This window comes from Asterias amurensis, chromosome 8, assembly GCF_032118995.1.
Source record: "Asterias amurensis chromosome 8, ASM3211899v1".
In the NCBI taxonomy this organism is placed as follows: Eukaryota; Metazoa; Echinodermata; class Asteroidea; order Forcipulatida; family Asteriidae; genus Asterias; species Asterias amurensis.
The window spans coordinates 21,583,859-21,603,891 of record NC_092655.1 but is presented as its reverse complement, the minus strand read 5'-3'; the positions used below and the strand labels follow the sequence as shown (position 1 = coordinate 21,603,891).

At 36.5% G+C, this 20,033-nt stretch overlaps 1 protein-coding gene across 1 annotated transcript in view; it reads right to left on the bottom strand.

The window, feature by feature from the left end:
- Positions 1–3,433: 3,433 nt before the first annotated feature.
- Positions 3,434–20,033, bottom strand: part of LOC139940358 (uncharacterized) — a 74,778-nt gene continuing 58,178 nt past the window's right edge. Inside the window, exon 3 of the mRNA XM_071936573.1 lies at positions 3,434–12,184. Coding sequence (XP_071792674.1) covers positions 9,936–12,149 — 2,214 coding nt within the window. The 5' untranslated portion in view covers positions 12,150–12,184 and the 3' untranslated portion in view covers positions 3,434–9,935. The remainder of the gene's footprint in view (positions 12,185–20,033) is intronic.

Sequence of the window (20,033 nt, the reverse complement as noted above, 5' to 3'; positions counted from 1 at the left end):
CAACAATGCCAATGCTGTGTTCATTTAGAAGAGTAGACGGACAGACGTTATTATTGAGGTTATGCAGGTACCAATATGTTTGGGAACCGGTTGAAAACTAAAACTTAATCTTTAAAGCAATTAATTTGATCATTCAATTCATAAAACTACAAAATACACTTCCAAACCTGTGCACTGGTTAACTTAAGGAGAGGATTTTCCTACATAAAGTTTAACAATGTGTCTTTTTTTTTAAGCAGACGGAGAGGCGTTATTATTGTTATGCAGGTACCAGAATGTTTGGGAACCAGTTGAAAACTAAAACTTAATGTTTAAAGCAATTAATCTGATCATTCAATTCATAAAACTACAAAATGCTCTTCCAAACCTGTGCACTGGTTAACTTAAGGAGAGGATTTTCCTACATAAAGTTTAACAGTATGTCTTTTTTTTTAAGCAGACGAAGAGGCGTTATTATTGTTATGCAGGTACCAGAATGTTTGGGAACCGGTTGAAAACTAAAACTTAATGTTTAAAGCAATTAATCTGATCATTCAATTCATAAAACTACAAAATGCACTTCCAAACCTGTGCACTGGTTAACTTAAGGAGAGGATTTTCCTACATAAAGTTTAACAATGTGTCTTTTTTTTTAAGCAGACGGAGAGGCGTTATTATTGTTATGCAGGTACCAGAATGTTTGGGAACCGGTTGAAAACTAAAACTTAATGTTTAAAGCAATTAATTTGATCATTCAATTCATAAAACTACAAAATGCACTTCCAAACCTGTGCACTGGTTAACTTAAGGAGAGGATTTTCCTAAATAAAGTTTAACAATGTGTCTTTTTTTTTTAATTAGGTAAACTTTATACGCTTTATATAACCCACCATACAAATATGTAACTTGTGATGCATTTAAAAACTCAAAAAAGTACGTGCAAAGACACAAGTAATACAATAACATTGAAGTGAAATACGACTTTTGAACCACAAGGTCTTGCACCAATTTACATATTTTTGAACCAAGTGGTCAAGTCAACAAAATTTACACAGTGAAACAAATATCCCGCTTTCTCAGAAGGCTGATTTTTAAAAAATAACTCTTTCCCTTTTTATAGTTTTTAATATTATTCCTTTTTTTTTTTTCCTTCTTTTTTTTTCTGTGCGTTTTTAAAAACCTTTCTCCACCAACTCCGGTGGACATCTTGGTACCGTTAATACCTGAATGAGGTAGGTGTTCTTGACAAATTTAAGACTAAAACTACAACAATTAGCTTAATCACAATACACTATTCAAGGTTATAGATTATACCACTATATTTATATATATATAAAACCAACAACTATTTTATGAAGTAAGCTTTTTAAAAGCACATAGAAATTTACAGCTTTTTATAGCGATGAAACAAACTGAAGTATACATACTAATTGTAGGGGTGGCATTTACTCTACAATATTGGCCGAAATACTGGTTTCAATAAAACAAAATGTTAAAGGGACACACCGGCCGAATTGGGCTATTTGGGCTACAAAATAGACTAAGATATGACTTCAACGGTCTTCCAGGAATGAAGAAGAACAGTCCTTAAAAAAAATCATCAAATTTAGCCGTTTTTGAGCATTTTAAGACAAAAACGCAGATCGCGTGACTGTTCTAACCAAAAAGTGGTACAAACAATCACGTGACCTTCCGGGCTAGTTTTACTTTCAGCCGTCTAAAAGTAACTTTTACTTAACCAAATTTAAAATTTTTTTTTACAAAATTATTTACGAATAATTGACGAAAAAGATCATGTATTCAAATTATCGCTACAAAATGTAAATAATGGTGAAAATCTAACGTAAGATTCACATTCAAAGAGTCCGTGTAACGGAAGCTTGTTATATGGCCGCTTTGGTTTTTTTTAAATCATTTTTCGCTAAATACGTGACATTTTGATGATTTTTTTTACAGCAACCATCTATAAAAACATTATTTATGATTATACACCCCTAAATTGCGTAAACGGTGAGCCGGTGTGTCCCTTTAAAAAAAAAACTTTTCTTACTATTTTTGTTTCGTTTGAATGGTTGTGCAGGAAGCTTTCAGGGGGGAAAAAAATATGAAAAAAAGCTTTTTCTGTCCTTTAGTAGATTCCGGTGCAAGCACATGGTATAAAAATATTTCAGAGTATTTTGATGTATCTTACAAAAAGGTTTATTCATGAGCTCACAGCTTAAGTTTTGGTACATATTGGTGGGTGAAGGGGCGGGGCGGGGGGGGGGGGGGACGAGAGAAATAAGTACATGCTTCAACTCAAATCCAGCAAAATGTAAACAAGAAAAACGTTCACTCTGGTAGAAAGTTTATATATAACTGAGAATTTTGAGGTCATCATTGAGATTTCTGAGGTAATAACTGAGATTTTTGAGGTAATAACATTTTTTTTGAGGTAAAACCTGATGATATTGAGGTAATTGTTTTTTTAAAATAATTATTTTCATAAGTGATTTCTAATGTAATTGAAACCTTCACTATGAGACACAAACATCACATGATGACCAGTTCGGTCAAAGGTCAAACTATAGAAACCAATCCCAAGGAAAGATGTCTTTTATTGAAACCAACTCTCCTTTACGCCCACATAATTACGAAAAAACATGTAAAATGAATATTGGCCATGCAATCAGCACGTAGTCCAACTCAAAAAATCTAAACCATACAATTTCTCTTAAAGTCAACAATGCTTGCACCATGACCCAATGATTCATAGATTCTAAGCAAATTCATCCAAGCCAAAACTCATTGTGGATAAGTCGACTTCCAACCTAAAAAAAATCAATCATAAAATATTAATGTCTCGCACTTTTTAACAGCCGATGAATGTTTGTTAAAAGTGAGGGGTGTACTTTTCCTTTTTAAATGGAAATATAAATTGTGTTTGATATTTGCTGGTTGTGCTATTGTTAAGGGTTGAATTCGAAGACTAGTGGTTTGGATGGGAGGGATTGGTGGTAACATCTAAATGGTTTCTATAATTCTGTTGTATTTTATGACAAGCCATTTGTCCATTTTAGATTTGTAAAAGTGGTTTAGATATTTGCAGGTTGTGAGGTTTTTAAGGGTTGAATTAAAGACTCTGCGTAGTGGTTTGGATGGGAGGGATTGGTGGTAACATCTAAATGGTTTCTGTAATTCTGTTGTATTTTATGACAAGCCATTTGTCCATTTTAGATTTGTAAAAGTCGTTTAGATATTTGCAGGTTGTGAGATTTTAAAGGGTTGAATTCAAGACTCTGCGTAGTGGCTTGGTTCGGCGGGAGTAGTAGTAGCAACATCTAAATGGTTTCTATTATTCTGGTGAATTTTATGACAAGCCATTTGTCCATGTTGGATTTTTGAAAGTGTGTCTCTCTCGACTGTAGTTTGAGTTTCCAACCTGCCCCTCCCTGCCCCTCCCCCCCCCCCAAGACCAACTTCCAAAGGTAGGGCACCAGATTACTCATAATTGGATGCATGTTGAAAAATCCTAAACATTTGTTCACTTCTTTCTGCAAAATCATCCTTTTGGGAACAAATCGTCACCAAACAGTGTCTAGAAGTTGTGAAGGGTGGGGGTGGTAGGGGCTGGAATTTTCACGGGGCCACGGACAGTCTCTTGTAATTTCAGGACTTCCTGTTGTGTTGCATTAGTCATAAAATGTTGCACTAAAGCTCTAGTGTTGACATCATAATTATGATGAATAGCTAACATAAAAGCTTGTGGGACGGTTGGGGCAAGTGTTCCTGAAGGACCTTCAGGTTTAATCATGGCAAATATTAAAGTGGGTTTATCACCTTGACCTCTGCATCATTGCTAGTGCTTCTCAGAATGATAAAAGGGTACGCTAACTCAACATATCAAAGGCAATGAAAACATCGCATGTATCATACCAGTGCATATGACCCCCATTTCAGATTTTGTTACAGATTGTGAGAATTTATTTATACAAAAAAATTGTTAGTGGCCTGATGTTTAATTGTTGTTGGCCTGAAATTTAATTTAAAAATTTGTTGTTATCATCTGGACTTAGATATAGGAAGCAGGATTGTTGTTGTTGAACTCGAATGTGATTTGTTACTGTCATATCTACAAATGAGACAATATTTTCGAACGCGTCCAAATGATAAAATGCTGTACCGGTGAGATGAAGGAAAGTGGGTGTTGGTTAGGGTAATAGTCTATTAGTATTTCAAAGCGTCCTTCATAACGGTAAATGCAGGTGTTGTTTTGATTATTCTGGTTCTAACCTGATGGATCACTAGTGTCTCTGCTATGATATACAGTTACTGATTATTGATATCATGAAAGCTTCTTGATGGCATGTCATGTACTTTGTATATTGTAATAGCTTTAAGAATCAGAGGGGAAAAAGGCATTTCCAGCTGGGGCTAGAAAGTGCATAGAGATCTCACTCTTCAAGGTAATCTCGCACAATATGTAAACCTTTTATTGGATTTTTTTTACAAAAGGGCCGGAATCCTTCACAAAGAGGATATGCTTGTCTAGATGTTGTTACGAACTAAGAGACAAACTATCAAAAGGAAATTGGTTCAAACTGTTTCGTTTTTCTATGACCATTCATAAGAGCCTAAAACCCTATATAGACTTGACACAGTCCTCCAGAGTCCTCAGCCTTGTCTCATGTCACTTGTTTCTATGGCAACAACATAAAAGATCTTCCCAGAAATAGCTGCAGAAAGGTTTTGTGTAATTAACTAAAAGCCTAGTTAAATAGAGAGTGCACCTAAAATATTCCCCAAAGTATAACACAAATCAGTAAAATTTTGCTTTTTAAGGGCATTTCAAATTCTTCTCGTCACTATGGAGTTTCTATCAATTAAGAGTTGTTTTTTTTCTGAAAAAAAGCTTCACAGCTCAGCGTTTGAAGTCCAAGCAAATTTGGCACCTGAATGTTAGCGGATTAAGTGCCAGGTCCTATGACACATATCAAGACAGATCGTATTTAGGTTTTTCTCACACATGATGTGACTTGTAAGGTCATTCCAACAGAACTGTTGAGTAGTCAGCAGAGAAGGTTTCTTGAAAATTCAGGTGGTTTTTTTTTCGATACGCAAATTTTTGTGCTTACTGTAGCAGAAAATGTAACTTCAGCATAAGCGTATTTCACAGGTTGGCAAGAAAATAAGGCGGCCAGCATGCGCTTCCACCATGGATTTGCATTGTTATGTCATTCATTTTTGTACAGTAAGTACCGAAAGGTTAGCATGCCTTTGCGTGTGCTTCAGTTAGCAGCGCTTTGAAATAGAAATTCCACAGTAAGCACAAAACCAGCCGCTAAGCAGCGCTATGAAATTTGGCATAGATATTTTCTGATAGCATTAGATTTGGGACATTTGTGATAACAAACAAAAGAGTTCAAGAAACTGAGATGATCAAATATTACTGATGACCTCTCAGCTTCGAGTGCAATGACACTTTTTTGTGTCCGAGGTGTGATTGGACAAAACAACGTTTTTTTTTTTCAAAATTAATTGGAGACGAAACTGTCTGAACACACAGGAAACTGTAGTGAATGCTTTTCTAGCATTTCCTGCAAAGCATACTCAAGTATTTGTTATCAGCATTCAACATCCAATTGAATAGAACCATCTGCTCAAACATGAAACTCGTTTTCATGAAACTTGTTTTATGCTTTCTACTATCTCAGTCTCCTTAATACATACTGACCCCCCACAATACGTATTGTATGTAAAATGCCTCAGAATGTCCACTTTGTTAAGATCACAAGCGCGGCAAACAAAACAATGTCCACATCTGAGCTACATTAAGCTTTACTGCGTGCAAGCTTTAAAAAAAAAAAAGAGATCTTCCTAGTACAGAATAAATTGTTACCTCTCGCCAGAAAAATAGAAAATTTTAACATGGACTTGAATGACATAGACACGAGACCCTTGGAGTATGTGCAACCGATTGACGTGCATATGTACAGTTAGTCTTGAAGCTCAACGAAACCTCATTGTTATCTCTCTTTTTTTTTTCAACCCTCGAATTCTTAAACTGCTTTTATGGTAGGGTCATTAATTTTTCTTCTAACCCTTATTGTTTTTGGTAAAATTTAAAATGTATAATTGTTTTCATTTCTTATTGCTGTAGAACCATATATTTCAAACTCAACTTATAAAAGGTTTCAGGGTTTTTTCTTTATTTGCTAAAATGAAAATCTTTGAAAGGGTGAATGAAAAATGAAAATGTGATACATTTCTTAATCGGAAAATGAATTTTTTCAGGTGTGTTTGGTATTTCTTCAATAAAATATTTTACTTATCTTCATAATTGAATCTATGACAAAATGTGAATTTTGCATATAACTCAAGAGTGTTAAATTACAAGATATAAAATTCTTCCAAATATAAACATCAACCCAAATCAACCCACTAACTAATATTAACAAATAATCAAAGCGACACTCAAAAAATATATTGCCCGATTGAACCTGGTGCCCTAACTTCACGCTGTGGATTAATAGGTGTTTAAGTCACCATGGCGACATGATTATTCATCGTTGCCAATTCATGAAACGAGCATTCACTCTCGGATTGTATTGTACTAGAAAATTAGAGGCCAGTTTAACATGGAAGGGAGATTGTAGTCATTACAATCGTTCTGCACTTTCTCGCGATCCAAAACTGGCCTCTACAACAAAGGATACATGCCACGGACCATGACTAAAAGCATAATCACAATTGCTTTGAAAAAAAAAAAAATGAAAAAAAACCTCAACCTCGAGCCGGAGAAACTGCTTTCCAGAACTAGTCATCGAGGTCGTAGGACTTTGGCTTTATTCTTGGCTCAAAAAATTATATAAAAAATGTCATTGAGAAATTACGGACAGTCCGTTTCGTAATACAAATGAGAGTTGAAAATAAAATCCTGAGGTTGAAATTTGGAAGTCGTAATAATGGGGTTACATTTAAGATTTGGGGGAGGGGGAGGGGGCAAGGGGGACGGAGGGATTATCTGTGTATGTATACTTCAGTGCAACAAATCAAGCAAAACAGATTTTGAGGTAAAAAATACCCGCACAAAGAAACGGCAAACTCCGAAAGGAGTGATGCCATGTAAGCAAAATTACTACAACATAAATTTACCCCCCAGCAACGAGCAGTTACCTAAATCTAGAAAACCAAAGCAAAAAAAAATAGTCACTTAAAAGTTGATACTTAGGAGTATTAATTAAACATGTGCTTTCACACTTGCTAGTTCATTATACAATATCAATGATTTTATCGTATATTATTAATAATTATTATTATTTTTATTATTATTATTATTATTACAATATAAAACAAACTGTCCCTGATGTGTGTACATAAATATTTAAATATGCTTGGCATTTTGTCAATGGTGTTATTTTGAAACCCTACCACTGACTTGAGTTAAAACACGTCACAACAAAGTTTTGGCCTCTTTAATTTATTTCATTTTAGATTTCTAATGGAAAAAAAATCCAAGGTAACGTAACCAACAGAAAAAATATACCAACACCTTACTTTTGGGATTGTACACTTATTTTCATGAGGTCATAAAAGCAACAAATATAAGTAAATAACAAATGTAAAAGGATACCCAACAACCTGTCACAAAAAATAAAATAAAAACAAATAAATTACAAATTTATCGCGCAGCAAGCCTCTATCTTTTCCTTTCTAGCATAAAAAAAGCAATTCAAACCGATATTGGTTACAAATTTTATGAGGTCAAATGTAAAGTTCAAATTTTGAGTGCAGTTAACAATTAATAACCACAGCATGCAAACCTGCATGGAATTTGTAGAAAACAAAGATTATTTCTAGCATGCCATTGCAAATTTGTTTGTAAAAGGGTCACATTGAAGGGAAAGAAAAACGCTTGTAAAATCACTGTAATCTTGTCAGGTTTGAGCTTTCACATAAAGATTAGTTTTTTTTGTACAAACTCAGTTCATAGCTACCTGATTCAAAGGTCAACTACATTACTTATTTTGTTTTGTTTCCAATGGTGACCCAGAACAACGACATGGAGATAAAGGTTAACAACCTGCTCTCAAAATATAAGTACATCTTTTGATTACCCATATTGCTCTGTTATGTGAGGTACAAAGGTTAGAGGTCAGTTGCTGTATTTCACAATGAACTTAAATGTATTATTTTTATTTAAATTAGTGGACTGCTTCATTTATCTGTAAATGAATAGTCCGTGTGTTATGAGAGGCTCTTTGCGAGCCATTGTCAACAAGAACTGCGATTTTACTTCGACAGCTGACCATGTTTTTTTTTATGAGCTGAAGAATTTCACTCCAAATTTTCTAAGAAGGAAATATTCAGCATGTTGATGTGTCGTGTGTTGGTGTGGTTCCCAGTCTACCCATGTACAATCAGTGTTGATTTTGCACTCAGGAAGAAGGGATCAGTCTTGCTTTTATCTCTGAAGATACAGAGAGTAGGCATAATTTTTAAAAAGGGGTCATTGATAAAAGAGCCTTACAGAGAGATTTACAAAAAAAATTATGAAAACATAGATGGTTGTTAACCTGTTTCTACCAAATCGCAAGCATTTCAGCCACATAATCTCCTAGATCAAAGTGTTCTGTCAATTAAATTGAACAATTTCTCCATGCTATTGAGATGGCTTTTGTCAATATCCCTAACTGATAAAAACAAAACTGACAGGTTATTGGGTTCTCAAATTTGTGTCTTGCCGGTTATTAACCAATTATTTTTCTTAACAACAATATTTTACTTGTTATTAATAATGCTCGCCATTGCAGAATAGCATTCTTGACGTGTCTCAATTAAGTTGTCATACTTTACTTGAGTGTTTGGCCAAGAAAATGTAAGATTCAACAGAAGATGAACTTTGCGCAGAAAAAAAAAGAGAAAAAAAATGAACTCAAAAATATTTACAATGACACAAAGGGAAATGAATAACCTTTCAACCCATACATGTCGGTTTAAACCTTAAAAAACAACTCTACACAAAAAGGAAAAAAGTGCACAGCCACAACCAAACCCAGAAACAAAATGCAAGAATTATTAGCGGTTGGGGATTTAACCGTAAAATATCAAGGCACCAGGTCACCACCATTCCAATCAATCACTCCGATTTTTTTCAAACATATTTCTTAGAGGTAGAAAATTCTCCTGTCTCACCAAATGTCATCTTACCAACCCAGCGGTATAGATCATCACATATCACCCCTTCCCCCACCCCCCCCCCAAAAAAAGAGGTTTGTTGCTGTAGTTCAATGATTTCCTAGTTGCTAACATGATTTACAAGTTCACTGTTGAAGTGCGAATACACTCATGTCTTTTAATAAAACTTTGTCAAAAAAAAACGTTGTGGCCTGCGCTTGATCTCCTTTTCAACAAATATTTCATGTACGTCCAAACACTTCCAAACCTTTGTTTGCGGGTTTCTTTGTAAAAAAAAATACAAACCTCTTGGATCGTTTATGAAAGAGCTACTTTATAAAATTGTCCAAAAGTCGTACCACACTCCTCTATGTTATACTTTTAAACATTGTTGGTTTAAACAAACAAGAAGATGTTTGCCATTGACTGGCCTCATATTAAAAGCACTCATTTTATATATACTCCTATATTTATCGCGCCAACAAGTGCATTTACATATAGACGTCTTTTTTTTTTATACAAAAAAAATTAATAATTACTTGATTTCTCATCCATGTAAATTTTAAACAACACCATACATACAAGACATTACACATAAAACTTGACAATGGCAGCTTAATATTAATATTTCATACTCCCTGAGTTTAAGCTTACAATCCATTATCATCAAGATTTACAGCAATAAAAGTGGTCCGCATTCCGCAAGAGGTAATAGCTGAATAACTTGAAAACAAACTTTCATCCTGTTACTTTGAAAAAGACAAATAAAACACCTGTTTTTTCCCTCCTTTGTCATCCACTCATCTCATGTGTTGACTGCGAGTTATGTGACAGGTGAATTCAATCTTATCCCTACAAACATACCCGCATATGCTACACTGAAATGGATGCCTGCTACCATGGCAACTCATGTGCAGAGTGAAGATAACATGGTCGGCAAAGTAGGTCTCACAGTGTGGGCACTTAAGGAGGTTACTAGGAACAGAAGAGGGATCCACTGTCGCCTGATCCGTCTGAGACTGCCCGTCTAACTTACCTGAAGAATTACCCGTCTGCACGTCGGTCTGGGTGGCCTGGCTGGCTTGGTTGAAGCCTAGGCTACTATGGGACGGTGGCTCCAACATGACTGGCAGGTGCTGAGGTACGTGGTTACGCTCCTCCGACTGCTCATCAGCATTCTGGCTGCTTGGAGACACCGAGCTGTTGCTAATGGGATCCATGTCTGGGTAGATCACATCTCGGGGTCCCACGGAGAGATCCACGCCATTCACACTGTTGGGTTTCATTGCATAAGGCAGAGGCTCCTCTGTCTTTAAGCTGTAAGCCTGAGTAACCTGGCAGTATTGCCTGGCTTGAGATTCACCACCAGAGCGAACATACTCTGAGATCTCAGGTCTCATATCCGCCCACGAGTTGTTCACATCTTCACCATTCGGTGATATGAGGTAGTTGCGCTTGGGAATAGGAGTACGCTTTCGTTTGCGGGCCCCTCCTTCCTTCTTTCGTCTGTAGATGGGGAAGCCAGCACCAGCCCACTGTAGAGGGGTTATGACTGAGATTTCACTGAGAGGATGTTGTGGGGAGGTGCTGGGAATGCTGGTGACCATGTTGGTGCTCATACTGCTCACAAAGTTCCCAACGGTTCCTAGAGCTGAAGAGGCCGAGGATACAGAGTTGGAGAGGATGGAAATAGCACTTTGAGATGTATTGGCCATCATGTCCTGTATATTATTGGTCATGGTAGGGCTGGAGTAATCCAACCCTTCTCCTGATTTTGGCCGCTCATTAGTCTCAGCCTCTCCTACCAGTGTGTTCTTCTCCAGCACTGGAGGCTCTGGGGACTGAGGTACAACTGACCCCTCTGAGTTATACCTGTTAAAATCGTTAGCCTTTGACAAGGACACCTGAGAGTTATTGATTCTTGCAGAGTCATGAGTGTCATTAGAGGCTGAAGAATCATGGTCATCTGGCGAGAGAGAGTGCCTTCTGTTTCCTGAGTTTTCGTGAGAAGGATGAGTTGAGTGGGTTGAGTTGGTCAGCTCCGACTGCATGAGGTAACGAGCCTGTTCCTCGGAAGGGAACAGTTTACTGTGAGATTGCAACGGGGGGCTGTCCTCCAGTGGGGGCTGGTTAGAGGAGGAAATGGGAGGGTAGTTCATGTCAATGTTGTCAATGGAATTGGAGTTGTGACGCTTACGTCTGTGGGCCTGAAGGTTACACTTGTACGGGGTCTGGTAGTGGCAGGAATCGCATTTAAACTGTTTGCTTGTTCCCGTATGGACGATGAGGTGGCGCATAAGACTACTGCGAAAGGCACTGCTAAAGCCGCACACCAAGCATTTGTAGGGCTTCTTTCCGGTATGAACGTTCATGTGTTCATTCAGATGGGTCTTTGTAGGAGATATATGCGTGCAAAGCTTACATTGGAACACCTTGCTCTGATCTGGAAAGCTAGGAAGTCCCGAAGGCATGAGGGCTTGCTCTACAGCCGCAGAGAAGGGTAACGTTGGGGTGTGGTTTTCAGGGAGTGGCATTCGAGGAGGCAAAGGTACATGTTCCGAGTGCCTGTCCGTGTGGTTGTTGTACAGAGCGTGTTGTTCTGCCCAGGATTGGCTGTTCATATCAGCCCTCGGGTGGCTGTGAACGGCCAGGTGTTGAATCAGTGTGTTGTGAAGAGAGCAGCTGAAGTTACACTCACGACACTTGTACGGCCGTGAGCCACTGTGAATGTTCATGTGCTCATCAAGAGCACCCTGAGATGACAGTAAGACGGTGCAGAGTTTGCACTGGTAGCCAGTTAGGTTCTTCTGCGGGGACGTGGCCGAGTCCCCGTTGCCCACTTGTGAAGTTTTGTTGGCTTCAGGGCTTTCTGGCTCTTCAATCTGTTGTTGCTGCTCCTTCTTGATGGAGTCGCCCAGTCTGCCCTCGATGTCCAGATCGATGTCCAGCTCACCTTCTTCGCTGCCCGGCAGACTATCACTGACTACATCAGCTGCATCCGTTGCGTCATCCATGCATGTTCACTGCCTGTACCCTTACCAACTAAACCCTGCAGAAAGGAGAAAAACAAACAATACAACAAAATAAATACATTGTCAACTCATACATCAAATCAATTCTCAAAGAGTTTTAGGAGACTGGATTGGATTTAATACCACTCAACCACCCATCCTGACCAAGGTGCAAAGAGTTAGTCCAATCACATTCTACACAGAATCCCTACACTTGGCACAAACTCATCACTGACAAAGCTTGACCGTACCCATCTCACTATTCAATAGCAAGTTGTCATGGCAACACTATCCAATAATCCTTTGCTCTATGACTGACAGGTTCATTTCATCCTTAAGATCCGAACTCTAGAGATAATAATACCAACAGTGAAGACGCATTAAGGAGGCCACACAATAGCTTTGCACAAAGAGGTTTCCTCGAATAGAAACAACACCGATCAAAATGTGATATAGAGTGTTTTTGATTGTCATACTAATGTATGCAACATTTACCAGCGAAGAACCTCATTTTATCTAGTGCAACTCCTCGGCTCGTTTTTTAATAGTGACATGTTCAGGCAAGCTACTATTAGATCTTGACGCTTACCAGTGCAATATTAAACAGTTTTCTGCGAAGCGATTACAGGGTTGCCAATATTTGCATCTTAAAATCAAGGAGATTTCGTAATTTGCATCTTAAAATCAGGGAGATTTCGTAGTTTGCATCTTAAAATCAGGGAGATTTCGTAATTTGCATCTTAAAATCAGGGAGATTTCGTACAACAATCAGGGAGATATTTAGTATTTGGAATAACATTGAACTAAATAGGGAGAAAGTTTCTACAATCAGGGAGATTTTCAAATTTGATTTTATCAGAGTATGGAAACATTGGTTTACTTTCAGCTCAGCAATTCCGGGAAAAATTACTTGGAATTGAGGTATTTTTTTAATATGTAGTATCTCTGTGTCTCTTGTTTACTGCCTAACAAGTGCTGACACTTGCATCACCTCCCACCTATTCATTAAATTGTTTATGTTTTGGGTATTTTCAGCAGTTTTTTCTTCTTGTAATTTAGACTGGCTTGGCATCCACCCTTGTAGTGTTACTGACAGTACAAACAATTCCCTGGTGGACTTTTATTATGTACAAATTAAATCTATTTTTTATCGTCACCTTAATGAAATAGAAATAATAAGATGTTAGATTCTTCAGCGGATTGTAAATGTTTCTCTTTTGTTTTACAGAAAAATGTGACAATTTATCTAGAGCTCCAGATAATGAAATCTCTTCTAAAGCATTGTCGAATCCAATCATCGGCATCGACCCAACGTCAATTTTAATAATGGAACTATCTTGTGCTCACGAGAAATCGAAAAGTCAAGTATTCAAAAACAAACTCATGGAAATACAATATTAAATTCAATTTTGCTGCTCCAAACAATCAGCTTTAAAAAAATAAGGGTTTTGTTTTTATAATGATTTAAAGAAAAGTAAAAGCCAATCAATTTCCAAATAATATTTCATGAACTGAATATAATCTTGACCAATTTAAAACAACAATGTATAACTGTATTGATGACTTAAAGGAACACGTTGCCTTGAATCGGTCGAGTTGGTCTTTGAAAAGCGTTTGTAACCGTTTTTTTTATTACAAAATGCATATGCGTAGAAAGATGTAGAAATTGTAGAATACAATTATCCACACAGACATGCCTCGAAATTGCAGTTTTCCTTTTACCTCGTCCGAAACTAACACGGTCGGCCATTTATGGTAGTCAAATCTTTTAAACAACAATCATCAGACGAGACAGTTCTGTGATAATTTTTGTGTGTGTTATTTGCCTCTTGTAGTTGCTGGTTTTGTTTCGAATGTGCATTTTAATGTTTTCTGCTTTTTAGCCTACCTTTTGTACATAAGAGACTACAATTAAGGTTTTTTTTTACTGCAAGTGTTTTTTGAATCAATTTTGATGAAATAAATATTGATAATACCAATATTGTAGATACAAGAAAGTGATGTGTGAATGAATCCAATAATTTGAGGAACAAAGGCAAATTTACTTGAGCGGGATTTGAACCAAGAACCTTTGGATTAAACAAAGAGTGGAGTAGGGATTATCTATTCCTGGTTGTGGGGCTGGAAACCACGGTCCCTACTAAAGGAACACTTTGCCTTGAATCGGATGAGTTGGTCTGTTAAAAAGCGTTTATAACCATTTGTTATAAAACGCATATGGTTGGAAACATGTTTTAAAAGTAGAATGCAATGATCCACACAAATTTGCCTCAAAACTGTGTGGTTTTCCTTTCACTTTGCAAACTAACATTTATGGGAGTAAAAGATTTGACTACCATGAATCCCGCTCAAGTAAATTTGCCTTTGTTCCTCCTCAAATTATTAGTTTCATTCACACATTACTCTCTTGTATTTATATTATTATTATTATCAATGGTGGAATATTTATTTATAGATATTGATTTAAAAAAACACTTGCAGTAAAAAAAAAAAAAAAAATGAATTATGGTCTTTACAATAGGTTGAATATAAAGCAGAAAACATTAAAATGCACATTTGAAACAAAACCCACAATGACAAGGGCAGATGACCTCCAATCACACACACAAAAACTATCACAGACCTGTCACGGCTGATGATTGTTGTTAAAGAAAGCTCATCAGTTTTTTATGAACTGTTTGGTCTTCTAAGCTACTGCCATCATAGTTTTCAATAGGTTTCTTTACTCAAAGAACAAAGAACAACACAAATCAAATTGATTTCGGTTATGAAAGCATTCAAACTAAGTAAGTTTCTCTTTCGATAAAGCCTAAGATTAAAGCCAAAATAGCCGGTATGACTAAACAGGCACCTTGTGTGACGCAGCTCTACAACAGTTTGCATGGACTTATGAAGAAAAAAAAATGATCGAATAAAAATACTTTTCATTTACCACTGTTTGAAGTCAAGGATTTCCATTCTAAGTAGCCAATCACAGTAGAGTTTGAATCTTTTTCCAGAGTGGTTGAAGAAGGGCATAACTTCAGATACATTTATGTTATAAAACACAACAACAGGTTTCTTGAAGGTACCAACAACCTTAACATACGATGAGTGTATGGTCAATGTGGCAGGGTCAGTTTAATACTGTGACACCGCGTGACTCAATTCCAAATCCCATCCCAAAAGTTGACCTGATGAAGCTGGGTGATTGCTTGCAGACAGGTGGCTCACTATTAGGCAAAGCATAGCTCAAAAACCCCTAGTCCAAAGTCTCCACATGTTAGCTATTTTCACAACCCACAAAGTGACCTCACAATGTTGATGACAAGAACATGTACCAATGAGGCCTGGCCGAGGCGGCTAAAATGTGATTGAACCTTATGAAATATGGACCCTGCTCGAGAGCGTGGTGAATAAATCATGCAGCGCTGTGGCGACTGGTTTGAATAATTACCGTACGTGCTGACACAATCATTGGAACAACACAAACTCATTCTAGTCACAAAAGGCCATTTTTTTCTTCTAAACTGATAATAGAGCTGTGCACATTGTTGTGCAGTTGCCCCATGCACTTCTAAAATTAAGTTACCACTGATAACAGCAGGGTAAGTCAAGTGCATAGAATCGAGCATTCTTCACAATATTTTCAATGGAAGTGAATATCATGGGATGTTATCTTTTCTAATAATGCCTACATTTTTTTTTTTACGGTAGAATCTCAAAGCAGGCACAATATTTGTTCCTTGAAAAAGAAGTAGGAATGTTTTAACAAGTACAATTAACATTTGAGGCTATCTTACTCAAATTTTCTGTTTTTAACAAAGACCAACCAATCGGAAATCTGACTTAAATAGGTAAAATATTATGCCTGCCAAAGGCAAATTATCAAATTTTTGCACAAATGGGGCTTGGGACTCCTACAGAAACTATTCCAAGTGAATTCAGAAAAATTGCTGCATTCCAACAAACGCAAAACATCAACATTGAAAATGACACAAGAAAGGCTACATACCACTACAAAAAACAAGAACACCCGAAAAGCAAATATCGAATCTGGACACTCCAATGCATGAAGGAAATTTCATAACCCAAAAATAGAAAAAATGTAAAGAATGCCTCTCTTTGACGCCTACATTGACAAAGATACATTGTTAACAAACAAAATCAACGAAGCTGTCATGAATGCTATGACTGACATTTTTGTTGGAGAACAATCTTCTTGTTGTTGCAAGTGCACATAGTTGAGAGGGGGGGGGGGGGGTGTTCCTACAACGGGAACAAAGGGATTCAATATAACCTAAAAGAAGAACGGTTCTTTTTAAGTATGAGAAAGATAAAACAAGTAGTCGTTCCACAATGAGAGATGCACACAACTACCAGTCACCCTCCACATTAAGCGACTCCCTAACAACAAATCTGGGCCAGTAACAAACTTGAGTCCTGCGGAGTTCTCTGATCAATCAGAAGACCTTCATTCCAAGAACTATAGCGGACTCCAACAGCCTCATCCCGAAACAATCCCGAATTAACCATTTACAGGCCTGATACTTAACGGAGGCTATGGAGTCGATTGCCTCCATGCACCCCAGGTCATTGCCTTGGTGCCCTTGAAATGCTCTGCTGTAGAAATTTACAATTTTCTCATAGGGTGCCCTTAACCAAGAAGAAAGTGCCAAGGTGCCCTCATCGAGCCTGAAAAAGCCACAAACTAGTCTGCACTGTTGTAACTCCTTTACCTTAATATAATTATGTCCAACAGAGAGGTGCAATTACACTGCTGAGATTCTAAACCAAAGTAGGAAGGGGGAGGGGTCAACTAGATCAATGGTAGTTGCCAACATTCAATAAATGTTGATAAGCTTCAATGGGTAAGGCTTTACACTTTCCCGCTTTCTTTCACTACAGAAGCCTTTACATGGAACACATATTATACAGACTTCATCTCTGCACTGAACACTTTTCCCCGCCAGTGCCAAGTCCAAACATAGAACCTTGCAAAACATTGATAACATGTACATGTACATAAATTATGTACATAAACATAATGAAAACTCTTATAAAATTGGTAATCGTAAAAATACTATATTAAAGGAACATTACAGAATTGGTTTGTGCTAACAAAACAGTTGCTGGCAGTGTAAGCACTTTATGTAATCCACCATATGCATAAACTGACAAACCTGTGAAAGGTTGAGAAGGTTGAGACCGATTGGCCGTCTTTGTCATCGATGCAATTTTTTTAATTTTATAAAACGCTCACTGAGCGATAAATTCTAAATGCGAAGTTAGATTAACTGTTTCTCATCAAATATGACATTTCAGACAGAAATATTTCAAGGAATGTTTCCAACTATCATCATCATTAGACCGTGTAAGTTTTATGTAAATCTGTCTATTGAATTGGCCAATTGTCAAAAAAAAAAATTAAATGCTTGCAAAAAGGAAAAAAACAACCAACAACAACAAGGATCGGATGGCCAGGATTAACTAAACCAACTTGAGAGAGTAAATCCTTTTTTCTTCTTCCTTTTCTTAATGAACAAAATATAAAGTAACCTTAGGCTTATAAGTATCACTCATAAAACTGCTTGAAGTAATGATCACACACATCATAAAAATAACTATGTATTATTCTATGGCCGAAACCTCAGGCCACTAACTGTTTTGAGCATTTATATCAAAGATCATTTTGGGTGGCTAGCAATTTGCAACAGCTACTTCAAATTTCCTTAATATAATGATAACAAAAAGTGCTGTGAACGTTCATTATTGTCATCAAACACATCAATTGAAAAACACCTTGTATAAAAGGGGAAAGAAAAAAAATGATGGGCACTTTTTCCAAATTGATTAGCAAGGAGGCAAACAATACATCATATCAACCGACTCGCAACTGCAAAGGACATTTTTTTCTCCAATTCATTATAAATCACACAGGCCTGTATTATATTTAATTTCAAATCTATCCTTTGTAAACACAAAAATTTGTATGCACTGAAGAATGCAAGGCTGAATCTCTTAAAAAAGGAGAGGAAAAAAAGGAAACAAAGAAAGGAAAAATATGGATAATAAAATGCCTCACAAACAACAAAATGCGAAGTGCTTTTCTATTAGTCATTTTACATAGCCTGTATGTTATTCAATTTTCCACTCTACATATTGTGAACACCAAACTCATTTGTATGCATGGAAGGATGAAGCTTCTAGGAATTCTATGAAGGATAAAATACGTCACATACAAAATAAGACCAGAGAGTGGGGAAAGGGATTCTTACTCACACAAAGAGTGGGTTGTGTACTCTTCATTTAAGGTGTTATAACTTGGCATATTTGGGAATACATTTTAAAGGCAGTGGACACTATTGGTAATTAGTCAAAACAATTTTAAGAATAAAACCTTACTTGGTAGCGGGTAATGGGGAGAGGTTGATAGTATAAAACATAGTGAGAAACGGCTCCCTCTGAAGTGACATAGTTTTCGAGAAAGAAGTAGTTTTCCACGAATTTGATTTCGAGACCTCAAGTTCAGAATTTGAGGTCTAAAAGCACACAACTTCGTGCGACAAGAGTGTTTTTTTCTTTCATAGTTATCTCGCAACTCCGACGACCAATCGAGCTCAAATTTTCACAGGTTTGTTATTTTATGCATATGTTGATATACACCAAGTGAGAAGACTGGTTTTTGACAATTGCTAATAGTGTCCACTGTCTTTAATAAGTACCGGCCGATGGAAAAAACATGTGGCAACTTTCCAAAGCTTTTTTTTTTTTTCTCCGACTGAAATTTTTATTGACAACACTTTTTCCAATCATTATTAATTAATTAATATATTTGTTGAGATCTTCATAATTTTCTCCATCTAATTTGTACTATTCTGTGGACTTCTTTGAGTGAAACCCCTTGAGATATTCATTTGAGCTCTTTTATTACCAGCATAGCCAATCTATCTCAATTACAATAATTAATTAACAATAATCCCCAGTGAACATCATAAAAATGCAGATCAAAAGAAGAATTTTTTAAGTCAATTAACACATTGTGGTGTGACAAGTCACATTGTGATCAAAGGTCTGTTTTATAAAATAATTATTAAAAAAAAGTTTGTTTACACAAGGTCAAATGCTTGTTTGTTTGTTTACTTGCACTATTCTGTCCCCATTGTGGCAGGAAAACTGTTGTTGTTTTTCGAAGTTTTTAACAATATTTTATAAAACGAGCTGAACATTGTGACTGAAAGGCAAAATATGGCCATGTAGGCCTACAGATTCTTTTTTAAATAAATATATACATAAAAAAAAAAAATCAAAAAGAATTTTGAAAAAAATTCAATTGTTATAAATTGTAAAGCCTATTTGAAAAAGAGCTCAAACAAGCGTTGCTACACTGAAAAATTCAATTCAACAGCCACCTAGCTACAGGTACCATCGACAAGACATGTAAACTGAATAGTTAAAAAATATTTTTCATTTCCCAAAAACTAAAATACACCAGAAAGTGAAATAAATGCCTACTGAGACAAGAGACAACAAGTAAGTGTTTAGTCAAAGAGTTTGACAGAACTGAGAGCTCTTCTCATCCTGGTTTTCTTTTTAAAGGAATACATAGGGTTCAAACACATGCCAGACTTTGACAGTTTATTGCATTTTCCTCTTCTGAAAGTGCAAAGCCCAAAACTGAATGTCTCACTTTCAGTTTCATTTAGCAGTAAAATTAAGAAATACTTACAAGGAAGGACTGTTTCTGGACTTTTTGGGAAAATGTTTTAACGTTATTCCATCATGGAATTAGGCAAGAACTGTAATGATTGTCACTGTGATTGCATTCCTTCATGAAAAATGAAACGAGTATAAATTTATCCTTGAGCAAAAATTGTTTTGTTTTAGAGTAATTTGTTTGTGTAAAAG